We start from the raw sequence: 12718 nt of genomic DNA on the forward strand, positions 1-12718 counted from the left end.
CTTTCACCACTCACCTCCCCTGTCCTTTCACCACTCACCTCCCCTGCCCTTTCACCACTCACCTCCCCTGTCCTTTCCTTTCACCACTCACCTTCCCTGTCCTTTCACCACTCACCTCCCCTGTCTTTTCACCACTCATCTGCCCTGTCCTTTCACCAATCACCTCTCTTTAAACCACTCACCTCCCCTGCCCTTTCACCACTCACCTCCAGTGCCCTTTCCCCACTCACCTCCCCTGTCCTTTCACCTCTCACCTCCCCTGTCCTTTCACCACTCACCACCCTGTCTTTTCACCACTCACTACTAACCTCCCTTGTCCTCTCACCACTCACCTCCCCTGTCCTTCCACCACTCACCACTCACCTCCCCTGCTCTTTCACCACTCACCTCCCCTGCCCTTTCACCACTCACCTCCCCTGCCCTTTCACCACTCACCTCCCCTGTCCTTTCACCACTTACCTCCACTGTACTTTCCTTTCACCACTCACCTTCCCTGTCCTTTCACCACTCACCTCCCCTGTCTTTTCACCACCCATCTGCCCTGTCCTTTCACCAATCACCTCTCCTTAAACCACTCACCTCCCCTGCCCTTTCACCACTCACCTCCAGTGCCCTTTCACCACTCACCTCCCCTGTCCTTTCACCCCTCACCTCCCCTGTCCTTTCATCACTCACCACCCTGTCTTTTCACCACTCACCACTAACCTCCCTTGTCCTCTCACCACTCACCTGCCCTGTCCTTCCACCACTCACCACTCACCTCCCCTGCTCTTTCACCACTCACCTCCCCTGCCCTTTCACCACTCACCTCCCCTGCTCTTTCACCACTCACCTCCCCTGCCCTTTCACCACTCACCTCCCCTGTCCTTTCACCGCTCACCTCCCCTGTCCTTTCACCACTCACCACTCAACTCCCATGTCCTTTCACAACTCACCTCCCCAGCACCTCAACCACTCACCTCCCCTGTCCTTTCACCTCTCACCTGCCCTGTCCTTTCACCACTCACCTCCCCCTTCACCACTCACCTCCCCTGTCCTTTCACCACTCACATCTCCTGTCCTTTCACCACTCACCTCCCCTTTCACCAGTCACCTCCCCTGCCCTTTCACCAGTCACCCCCTGTCCTTTCACCACTCACCTCCCCTGTCCTTTCACCACTCACCTCCCCTGTCTTTTCACCACTCACCTCCCCTGCCCTTTCACCACTCACCTCCCCTGCACCTTCACCACTCACCTCCCCTGCCCTTTCACCAGTCATCTCCCCTGTCCTTTCACCACTCACCTCCCCTGTCCTTTCACCACTCACCTCCCCTGTCCTTTCACCACTCCCCTCCCCTGCCCTTTCACCACTCACCTCCCCTGTCCTTTCACCACTCACCTCCCCTGTCCTTTCACCACTCACCGCCCCTGCCCTTTCACCACTCACCTCCACTGTCCTTTCACCACTCACCTCCCCTGCCCTTTCACCACTCACCTCCCCTGTCCTTTCACCACTCACCCCCCCTGTCCTTCCACCACTTACCACTCACCTCCCCTACCCTTTCACCACTCACCTCTCCTGTCCTTTCACCACTCACCTCCCCTGTCCTTTCACCACTCACCCCCCTGTCCTTTCATAACTCACCACTCACCTCCCCCGTCCTTTCACCACTCACCTCCCCTGTCTTTTCACCACTCACCTCCCCAGCCCTTTTACCACTCACCTCCCCTGCCCTTTCACCACTCACCCCCCTTCCCTTTCACCAGTCACCTCCCCTGTCCTTTCATCACTCACCTCCCCTGTCCTTTCACCACTCATCTCCCCTGCACTTTCACCACTCACCTCCCCTGCCCCTTCACCAGTCACCTCCCCTGTCCTTTCACCACTCACCCCCCTGTCCTTTCACCACTCACCTCCCCTTCACCACTCACCTCCCCTGTCCTTTCACCACTCACCTCCCCTGTCCTTTCACCACTCACCTCCTCTTTCACCAGTCACCTCCCCTGCCCTTTCACCAGTCACCCCCCTGTCCTTTCACCACTCACCTCCCCTGTCCTTTCACCACTCACCTCCCCTGTCTTTTCACCACTCACCTCCCCTGCCCTTTCACCACTCACCTCCCCTGCACCTTCACCACTCACCTCCCCTGCCCTTTCACCAGTCATCTCCCCTGTCCTTTCACCACTCACCTCCCCTGTCCTTTCACCACTCACCTCCCCTGTCCTTTCACCACTCCCCTCCCCTGCCCTTTCACCACTCACCTCCCCTGTCCTTTCACCACTCACCTCCCCTGCCCTTTCACCACTCACCTCCCCTGTCCTTTCACCACTCACCTCCCCTGTCTTTTCACCACTCACCTCCCCTGCCCTTTCACCACTCACCTCCCCTGCACCTTCACCACTCACCTCCCCTGCCCTTTCACCAGTCATCTCCCCTGTCCTTTCACCACTCACCTCCCCTGTCCTTTCACCACTCACCTCCCCGGTCCTTTCACCACTCACCGCCCCTGCCCTTTCACCACTCACCTCCACTGTCCTTTCACCACTCACCTCCCCTGCCCTTTCACCACTCACCTCCCCTGTCCTTTCACCACTCACCTCCCCTGTCCTTTCACCACTCACCACTCACCTCCCCTGTTTTTTCACCACTCATCTCCCCTGTCCATGGAAGTTCTCCGAATCTTTGTTGCAACCACAACATCAGCATTCAGTGTTAAGCAGATGACAACCAGGGGCGTAACACAGGCTCCCGCGGTGCAGGGGGTCCCCGAGCTGCAGGGGGCCCCCTTAGCACAGTACTCTCGTCTGAGAGCTCCTGATAAAATCCGGAGCGGGGACCCCTCCCTGCAGCTTGAAGAGAGGCCTCTTTAAATGTCGTTACCCCACTGATGACAACTAGTTACGCCTGAAACTTTCTGAAGTTAACACCATCAAGCGCCCCAAGAATCGCCATACAACCAGCTATTGCCTGCCTGAAACCCAAACCAAACAATACAGAGCTCGTCTTTTTGGCCCATATTGCTAAGCAATAGACAGACAGCTCACATCAGCTCTCGGTTCTACAAATGTCAAATATTTCACAACAAAGCTGACTTCAGAAAGAGCACTGGAGTGCTGGTCGTGTCTCACACGAACAACGTCAACGCCCCGCTCTCTGGGTCCAGTCCAGCACCAAGGAGAGCACCCTGCATGACCTGCACGTCACGGCGGCCCCATCCTTCCCGACAGGAGTCCATCTCTTGGCCGGCCCCCATCAGGGAAGGAGTGTGCACTCCCATAACTGGAAGAAAAACTGTTATTTACCAGAACAGCACAAGGCATTAGGACATCGGCAAACTGGAAGTGAAAAAGTGCAAAAAACAATAAAAAGACGCAAAGGGAAGCCTTCACGAGTTACACGTCTGGTTTACGGTTTAACATTCCGGCACAGATCCGCTGTGCTCCTTCACTTGAGAATAGCGACGAAGCTGCATCTTTGTACAGAACAATCCACCACACATCAGCGTGGTCTGCCCAGCTCTGCCCACCCACCCAGTCTAAACTCAGATAAGAGTCCCCCATGCTTAGCACAAGTACTTTATGTGACCTCGCATCCTCTGTTACCAGGTTCACCAGCAATCCACTGCTCTCACGCTAGGTGTAATCCTGGATACATGCATGTGTACATGCATCCGTGACTGGTCTCTCTCCCATCTTATCTGTCCCTGCCCTCTCTTGTCTTTTCCTCCTACCTCTCTCCTGCTCGTTCCTCACCTGACCGGTCTCTTCTCTTTGCCTTTTCCTTGTTACCCTGCCTCTTATTGTGCCTTTCTCCATTGGCTCATCTCTTTCCTGTTACCTGTCTCTATATTAGCACTCATACCCACCCTTGACAGTCTATCCACTGCTTGTCTCCGATGCTCTTCTCTTTATCATCTTTCTTCCTTTTACCTGTTTCTTCTCCATGTGTCTCTGACCTTGGCGGTCCCTTGTCCGCTCACCTGTCTCCAATAGCCCTACTCTCTGCAGATCTCTCTGACTGGCCTCCCTACATTCTTGTTCATGGAATGGAATGGAATGAAATGAGGATTTGTAAAGCGCGTTGGCTACCCAGGGGCGTCCCAGCGCTGAAATAGCTTGAGCTGAGCCGGAGAGGCTGGAGTGGGTGAGGCTGAGTGAGGTTTTAGACTGAAGTTTTGCTGAATAGCCAGGTTTTAAGAATCTTCCTGAAGGTGAGGAGGTTAGGTTCGGATCTGATATGGAGGCTAGGTTGTAGGAGAGCGAGCGGCCTCCACATCTGGCTTTCCTAATGCGTGGTACTGAGGCGAGGTGGAAGGTCGCGGATCTGAGGGAACGAGTGGGCTGGTAGGATTTCAGAAGGAGGGAATTGATGGAGGTGCCCGTTCCCCAGTAAGAGCGATGTGCGATGCACATGCTCTTAAATTCGATTCTAGATCTCACCGGGAGCCAGTGAAGATCTTTCAGTCTGGCTCTTACTGAGGTTCGGCGAGGGATATCCAGGAGAATTCTTGCTGCACAGTTTTGAATAATCTGGAGTTTGTCGAGTGTGGATTGAGGTGCCCCAAGATATAGGGCATTTCCACAGTCAAGGTGGGAGAGGATCAATCCTTGAACCATAATTTGTCTCGAGTGGAATGGAAGGAGAGGGAGGATTTTACGAAGCAGTCTCATCAGCCCAAAACAAGTGGCAGCGAGCTTGGTGGCCTGATAGTTGAAAGAAAGCGTGTGGTCAAGCCAGATGCCTAGGCTCTTGATTTGCTCCTTGGGTTGCGGGGGACTCCCTAAACAGAGAGGCCAGATAGGGTCGATGGTTTTGGCGATGTTGTTTCCAAGGAGCATTATCTCTGTTTTGTCCCCGTTAAGTTTAAGACAAGAGCCAGACATCCAGATAGCAACTGCTTCCAGGCACTTATGCAAACTGTGAAGAGAGTTGAGGGGGAGGTCCAGTGCTGCCACTAGCTGCGTGTCGTCCGCATAGGTAACGATCTTCACACCAAATGGGCGGACGACATCAGCTAGGGGGCGAAGATAGACATTAAAAAGGGTAGGGCTCAGGGAGGAGCCCTGAGGAACTCCACAATTAAGAGGTCTACTGGCAGAAGTGAAATCCTTCTCAAAGACCCTGAAGCACCTGTCTGTCAAAAAAGATCTCATCCAACTGAGTGCAGTCACCGACAGTCCTATTCCTCCTAGACGATGGAGTAAGATATTATGATTCACAGTGTCGAAGGCGGCACTCAGGTCGAGTAGGACGATGGCTGTGGACCCGCCATCGTCCAGGATCCTTCTTGCCTCCTCCGTCACCGCAATCAGTGCAGTCTCCGTTCCGTGACGGGGTCTGAAGCCAGTCTGGGAGAGATCTAGTATGTTGTTGACTTCCAGGACGTCAGTGAGAACGGAGTTGACATACTTCTCGAGAAGTTTACTGAGCCATGGTAGGAGGGAGATGGGTCGGTAGTTGGCAGGGTTAGATTGGTCGAGACTGGTTTTTTTTAGTAGAGCTTTGACCATGGCTCTTTTCCATAGAGAAGGGACAATACCAGTATGAAGTGAGGAGTTGAGCAGGTCTAGAATAGTGGGCAAGATCTGATGGGTGATCTGGGTAAGAGTACTGGGAGGAGCTGGGTCAGTAGGTGATCCAGATTTGACCTGTCCCATAAGTTTTTCAAGTTTAGTAAGTTCTAAAGGAGGAAAATTATTGAGAACGTAAGGAGGAACTGTCGAGCAGCTTGTATTAAAAGAATCTGTGGGCAAAGTGACAGGGTGGGGGAAAGAGGAGTTGATGGTTTCTATTTTTTGATAGAAAAACTCAGCTATTTCCTCACAGTGAGACTGGGTATTGTTATGATGCTTTGGTGCCTCTGGAAGTTGCAGAAGGGTTTTGGCTATTCAATAGATCTCCTTGGGTTTGGAAGCTGCGTTCTCAATCTTGTGTTCGAAATAATTCGCCTGAGCTAAATGAATGTCTGCTTTGTACTTTTTAATTGCTGTTCTATAGCTAGATTTGTCTGATGGGAGGTAGCTGAGGCGCCATTTCCTCTCCAATCGTTTACATACACGTTTGGCCTTTCGCAGTTCATTTGTGTACCACGGGGCTGTTGGATTGCCCCGCTTGGGACGGGAGTTATTTAGTGGTAATATTGTGTCTAGGGAACTGGTGATCCACATGTTGTAGTTATCATTATCTTGAGTGGGGGTAGATGTGTTAGTGGGTTTGGTACCTTGTAGGAGATCCTCCCACTCAGATAGGTGGAGTTTAGACCAATTGCGTGATCGTTGAGTCATCGGGGGTTTGGGGGGGAGGTGAGGGGGCAGGGTCCAGGTGAAGGGGATAAGGAAGTGATCAGACCAGGGAAGGGGAGAAGGATTTGCAATGTGAAGGTTTTTACAGTTGCTAAAGATGGGGTCTAAGAGGTGTCCTTTTAGGTGGGTGGGCCCAGTGACACGTTGGTGCAGTTCGAGAGCACTTAAGCTTGAGGAAAGTTCTCTTGCTATAAAGTTGTTTGGGTCATCTAGGTGGATGTTGAGATCACCTAGGATTGTGAAATTGGCAGCGCAGACTGCAAGATTTGCCGCTATCGAGGCAAGGTCTGAGAGAAACTGTCTTTGTGGTCCAGGTGGACGGTATATAAGCATACCCGAAAAGGTGTGTGTGGCGCTAAACTTTATAAAAAAAGGAAGACATTCACAGTCTGGGAAGTTTACAGAGGTACTGGTGACAACGTAGTCTGATTTGTAGATTATAGCTAGACCACCGCCAGTGCCTTTTTTGCGGTCCTGGCGGAGTATTTGATAGCCAGGAGGAAGTGTCTGCACTAGGTCGGGTTCGGAGTGTTCCTGTAACCATGTCTCTGTGGCGAAAAAGACGTCTGGGCTTATCTCCTCCAACATTAGAGAAATTTCCGTGGAGTGTTTAGGAAGCGAACGGCAGAGAATGATGTGGATTTCTTTACGTCATGAGAGAGGTGAAAGCCGCACTGATTACAAGCGGAATGTTGGGTAGAGGGGTCCCATATGTATAGACAGGATGACCCAGCTGTCTGGTTTAGTTGGCGAATGGACTGCGAGTTATAGGTGATGGTATGGTGATGGTTGAAAAGGGGGGGTGGCCCCTGGCCCCGGTCGGTCGCGGACGGGCGCAGACGGGCTTGCCTTAGGCGCGCCTTCGGTGCGCAAACGTCGCGCCCGCTGCGCTCGCCCGCTGCGCGACCGGAATATGCACATAATTTATACCACTCCGGGGTTGTGGACTGGGGGGGCGTGGCCTAAAAAGGGGCGTGGCCTCTGCTCGTGGCGCGAGGGAGAGATTGCAATGAGCGTGCTGCGTCAGCGCTGGATCCGCTGCGGCAGGCAACTAATTTCCCAAGAGTAAGTGGTTTTTAAAGCACAAGTAATCTGTGACATAAATTTTAAAAGCACAAGTAAATCTGTTACAATAGTTTAAAAAATGTGGCTGCTCGCTCCCGGCTTCCGCCTCAGGAGCTCAACTTTAGGCTATTAACTGGCGCCCTGAATCGGCGTCTTTAGTAGGAGTCGGCTTGGGGGCGTGGCCTACAAAGGGGCGTGGCCTCTGCTCGTGGCGCGAGGCGCGAGGGAGAGATTGCAATGAGCGTGCTGCGTCAGCGCTGGATCCGCTGCGGCAGGCAACTAATTTCCCAAGAGTAAGTGGTTTTTAAAGCACAAGTAATCTGTGACATAAATTTTAAAAGCACAAGTAAATCTGTTACAATAGTTTAAAAAATGTGGCTGCTCGCTCCCGGCTTCCGCCTCAGGAGCTCAACTTTAGGCTAATGCCTCATCTGCCTCCCCACCTCTACTGGTCTCCTGCCTCGATCGTCTTTCTCCTCACCTGTCTATTTGGCTATACATTTCTCCTTCATGTCTCTTCTCATGGGGCTCAGTCCTTTTTAACATACATTTCCCATCTCTTTTCTTATTATTCTTCAATAGCCTTTCCCATTCCCTCTTTGATGACTCTCTCTTTACCACTTACCCTTCTCTTCTCTCCCACCATCACCCGACTATCTCCTTTGCCCCCCTTTCCTCTGTCCAAATCTGTGCTCCCATCTCCCTCTCTCCCTTCATCTATCTCTTCTCCCTCACCTCTATATTCATTTCTCTGTCTCCAATGACCCCTCCCCTCCCCCAGCACTCACACTGACTGATGGCCCTCCATCTTGTGCAGGTTGTACCAGCAGCGCTACGACATGCCGTGCGAGGCGGCGGGCGAGAAGCGGATTGGGCACCTCATGGGAGACTTCTCCTCCTCGGCTGAGTTCTTTGTCACCATGGGGGTGTTCGCGTTTCTCTACAGCATGGCCGCCCTGGTGCTGTACCTGCGCTTCCACGGCTTCTACACTGAGAACAGGAAGGCTGCCCTGGTGGTGAGTACTGCACGTGGGAGCGGAGGGGGAGAGACAGCTCAGGGTAGGTTTCAGCTCCCAGTTTGGTTTTGCAGGCCATGTGAGGGTGGAGGAAATGTGTGAGGTTTGATAATGTAGCCTAGGCCTGAAGGGATACACCAGGCAGAGGGGCACTCTGGTGCAAAGGATACATTCCAGGTGTAGTTGCCCCAACTTTAAGATCGGATCGAAGTCATTGTTCACCAGCTGCTGATCTCTAAGGATAGAAATAAGGATAAACCAAACTCTCAAAGATCACCCCACTGCGAGGGGCAGTGTGATTGGTCCTCCCACTCAAAGGGGGTGTATAGTAATCGCTCAAATATATACAACACAAGTAATATGGTCCCGCTAGGTAATTTCCCCCCTTGCCTACCTTCTGACGAATGTGTGACAATGAAGGAGGTGCCCCGTACACCTAGCCATGGAGCCTATATTTTAATGTGACTGGGATATTGAATGAATTAAGGAAGGGACTGGTAGGGTATTACCACCTACTTGCATGGTCTGAATGTACACCATTGCCTGATCAGCATTTACCCTGAAAAAGACCTAGACCTTCTTGGGCTTATTTAGAGGTCGAAACATGTTGGTAATAAATATTTCTTAGGTCAAGTGATTCAATGTATTTCGCTAGATGATCACACTTTGTTACTTTTTAAAGTATTTTTAAACATACCAGAGGTACTCGCTGAAGAAAATAATGCTTTGTGTATACCTCCAGGTATATTTTACACTCATCCTACATATATAAAAAACAGGACCGCCTGAACTGTCCTGAACCTAGATTTATAAGAACTCCCAGGGCTAGTTTAGCTTCCCTCGGGCGAGTCTGCAAGGTTGGCATTGCTCCTAACCCAGTGTGAAAAATGTTTTGATGACCCACAACAAGGAGAAGCCAAATAAACCTAATACCCTCAAGTCTCTTACTTGTGTTGTACATTTGTTGGAGGATAAACTTGAGTGGGGACCTCCCTTACTCCCTATAGGGATTTATCCCCCAAATATATAACAGATCACACAGTGAGTGCAGGATAACTCATTTTATTTCTTAGTCCAGAGGCTACAACCACAATCAAGCAGGAAATCCGGCATAACTAACAGACTTAGAACTAACAGGAGACTCGCAGCAAAACATTCCTAAATGGTGTCTGCCCTAGCGAGGGCGCAGTGAACACCAGGAAGAGTAGACAACAGCATTGTGAGATACAGACCGGATGCAGAGATATTTGCAGGCTGAGGGAGGTGTCGAGATCAGGTGCGATGACTGAAGTGGAATTTGTTGACAGCAAGAGAGTGGTACTGACAGCAGGGGTGAGGGGCGGATGCCCAGCACGTAGTGACCAACCTCTGGATTGTGTTCTATGATCTTGGAACAGTCGAGGATTCAACAGGTTGTTTACCCAAAGCGCACATAGACTACAGGTCAATTTCCCAAGTGTATTGGTATCAGCAATACGACTTTTCACTGCATGCGGCTGTGCTCTTGCGGCTGTAGGCTTTGGTGATGTTCTGAGCCCCATGGAGGCTTTCTAGAAACATGTCTAAATCCAAGGCATTCATTGCGAATGGGTTGGCCAAGGAGGAGTAAGGGGGACTGAACAAAGGTGGAAACGTATGTAACATGACACTTCCTATGAAAGAAATAATTAAATATGCTGTTTTTGAGTAACAGATGGTACATAGGGTAAGGACACACTAGTCTGCTGTGATTTTGAAGACTGGGTGGTCCTACATTTTGTGTTCTGTGAATATATGTGTACTAACTATGTCCCAATAAATGAGAGCACAGCAAAGACTTTGTTCACAAAGGATACTCTCCATTGAGTCTAAGACCTTACCTTATATATGTTACCACAAATTCATAATTTCATGGTTATGTGTAATAATAAAAATGATCTGGAGTTTGCTTCGCATTGGCACTTTACTGAAATTCTTTGGGCATTTCCTTGGTTTTTAACCAATCTGATTGGGGGATTGTAGCTATTGGCTATCTTCTGGATATTGGAGATTGCTTTAGTAAGACCTATGAGACATTTTGACAAACTTAAACATCTAACTCTCGGAATCTTTCTTTCTAGAAATTCTAAATGTGCTAAATGTGTTTATTTTCTAAAATGCTAAGCTAAAAAGACAGTCCATTATTATGCTCTCTTTAGCTCCTGTGCATGAAAGACCCTCATGCAAACAGTATTGCTAATTCACCTGACCATCTTCTCATTTTGTGAATTATGGTTGCATGTACTGTCCTTTGTGGTGCTTGTCTTTATCAATCAAGCATGTTCTTAATTCTCCACAGACTTTAAGTATTTGTAAATGTGAAGACTGATGCTAATACTGATGCCCACCAAACCACAGTCAGTCTCAGAAAGTACACCTTGACAGGATCTTCAACTGTCAGTGCAAATTTTAAAATAGCTAATTTGTAACATTTATCCACAATGCCTTATTCTGATGGCTAGATTGTAACCTTCTTCTGGCTGAAGTACTGAGGTTTCATACTAATAGACACCATTTGTGCTATAGTCTAGAAGCCCAGTTACATCTTAAACTATCATATTTCCACCTGGCCTCGGTCAACAGTGACCACAATCAGCATAAGAGAGGGAATGGTGATGTTGAATGTCTATCTAGTGTGGCTTGCTTTCAGCTGTATCTTATTTCAGGCACTTAGGTGACAACATATCAGAAAACGTCATAGTATAATCAACTGTACAGTGAAATCATCACGTAGATCAAATATATCCAAGGGCAAGGGCTTAAAAAAATGAGTTATCCGGTGATAGCTCACCTAATACAACAACTTAACGATACTTTCCCAATAACATTAACTGAATTTTAAATGAACCAGGCAATATATTTTTTTGAAAGACAGACCAGAACAGAGTACCTTTGTTTACGTTAGCATGATTCATGCAGAATATGATATTCCAAATCAGAAGTTTTACCATTATATATGTTTCGGTCATACATCCAAGTAAATACAGTTGAAGGCCCTTTGTACATGAGTGTTCTTAATATCCATATGATCAAGTGCACCCTGTACATTGTGGTCCACGGTTCTGTAAATGTATAGCCTATCTCAAATGCGGACACCTTGCTCAGCTTGAAGTAACACTAGACACCATTAGCACTAGTTAATCATATTTCCCATTCTCATGAAGGCCTGGTTTAATATTTTTTGTTTTAATATTATTTTTATACTAATTCTATTATGTGGTTGTGTTGCGTGACTTGACCCAGTAAAAATGGTTAAAGTGACCTATTTTCTTTCCTTTTGGAGTGCCATATTCTGTTTTCTTTTCACTTCTAACAAAATGTACATTTTGGGCATGTCCTAACTTGTAAAATGGGGACCTCTGTCTGACTTGCTCTTAAATAGTAAACCCATTTAAATAGTGCATGTTTTTTATTAGGAGTACAGTCAAACGTTTTGCAGAATTATGTGCAGAGGACATTACATCTACTTACTGAACTTACAAGTTTTTGGTAACTTAATATTTACCCTGTAAAGAATGGGTTATGGACAAAATAGTCCATTTGTAAATATTTAAATAATTGAATGAAACCACCATCATTTTTAAAGTGGAGGACCAACTATAAGGGTAGAACGTAATCATTCCATCCCCACAGTGTATAGTCAATGGTTGCTTTTCATATCCAAAAAGAAAGGAACTTGCTGAGGAGTATAATAGAGAAACTCTGTTTGTGTCCCCCACGTGATTCATGGTGTGAATTCCATTGCCTCATACCCTGAAATTGCACTTGATTTTCATTGGCAGTCTGCAGATGCAAGTCCTTTGGACTACTACTGTAGTAACACATTTGAGAACACATTCTGGGCCCTAGTCACAAAGGTACATTTCTACGTGTAAATGTACTCGTGCAAATCAACTACTACACTTGAAGTACACTTTTTTGCTCTTCACCATTTCAGTGTGTGAAGTTACTCCAAAGTGTACACTTAAATGTCTCAATCCCTTGAATTCTGGAGGGAAAGTCTCCTACAGCATGATTTAGGAATAAAAAGTCACTACTGGTAACTTTTCACATCTAGCCGAAGTCCTCATCCATCAGAAAGAGCTATATCCGTAGAAAAGAACATGGGAAATGTAAAAGGTTTATTCAACATAAAAAAATATTATTTTGATATAAAATAATTTAACGTTTTTATTTTAAATCTAGAACTAATGGGAAAAAGTATTACACTCAATAACATACACCAGTGATTCTTATCCTCTTGACTTCTGTGGACTTGCATTTAATCATTACTGAAACCAGGGGACCCCCCACTGAATCATTATTGGGATCCTGAGACCCACAGTGAGCCATTATT

General features: G+C 48.2%; 1 protein-coding gene across 1 annotated transcript in view; it reads left to right on the top strand.

The window, feature by feature from the left end:
* SYPL2 (synaptophysin like 2) overlaps window positions 1-12718 on the top strand; it is a 91433-nt gene that overhangs the window by 55543 nt on the left and 23172 nt on the right. The window contains exon 4 of the mRNA XM_078644758.1: window positions 8166-8364. Coding sequence (XP_078500884.1) covers window positions 8166-8364 — 199 coding nt within the window. The remainder of the gene's footprint in view (window positions 1-8165; window positions 8365-12718) is intronic.

This window comes from Lissotriton helveticus, chromosome 5_1 (assembly GCF_964261635.1).
Source record: "Lissotriton helveticus chromosome 5_1, aLisHel1.1, whole genome shotgun sequence".
Classification (NCBI taxonomy): domain Eukaryota; kingdom Metazoa; phylum Chordata; class Amphibia; order Caudata; family Salamandridae; genus Lissotriton; species Lissotriton helveticus.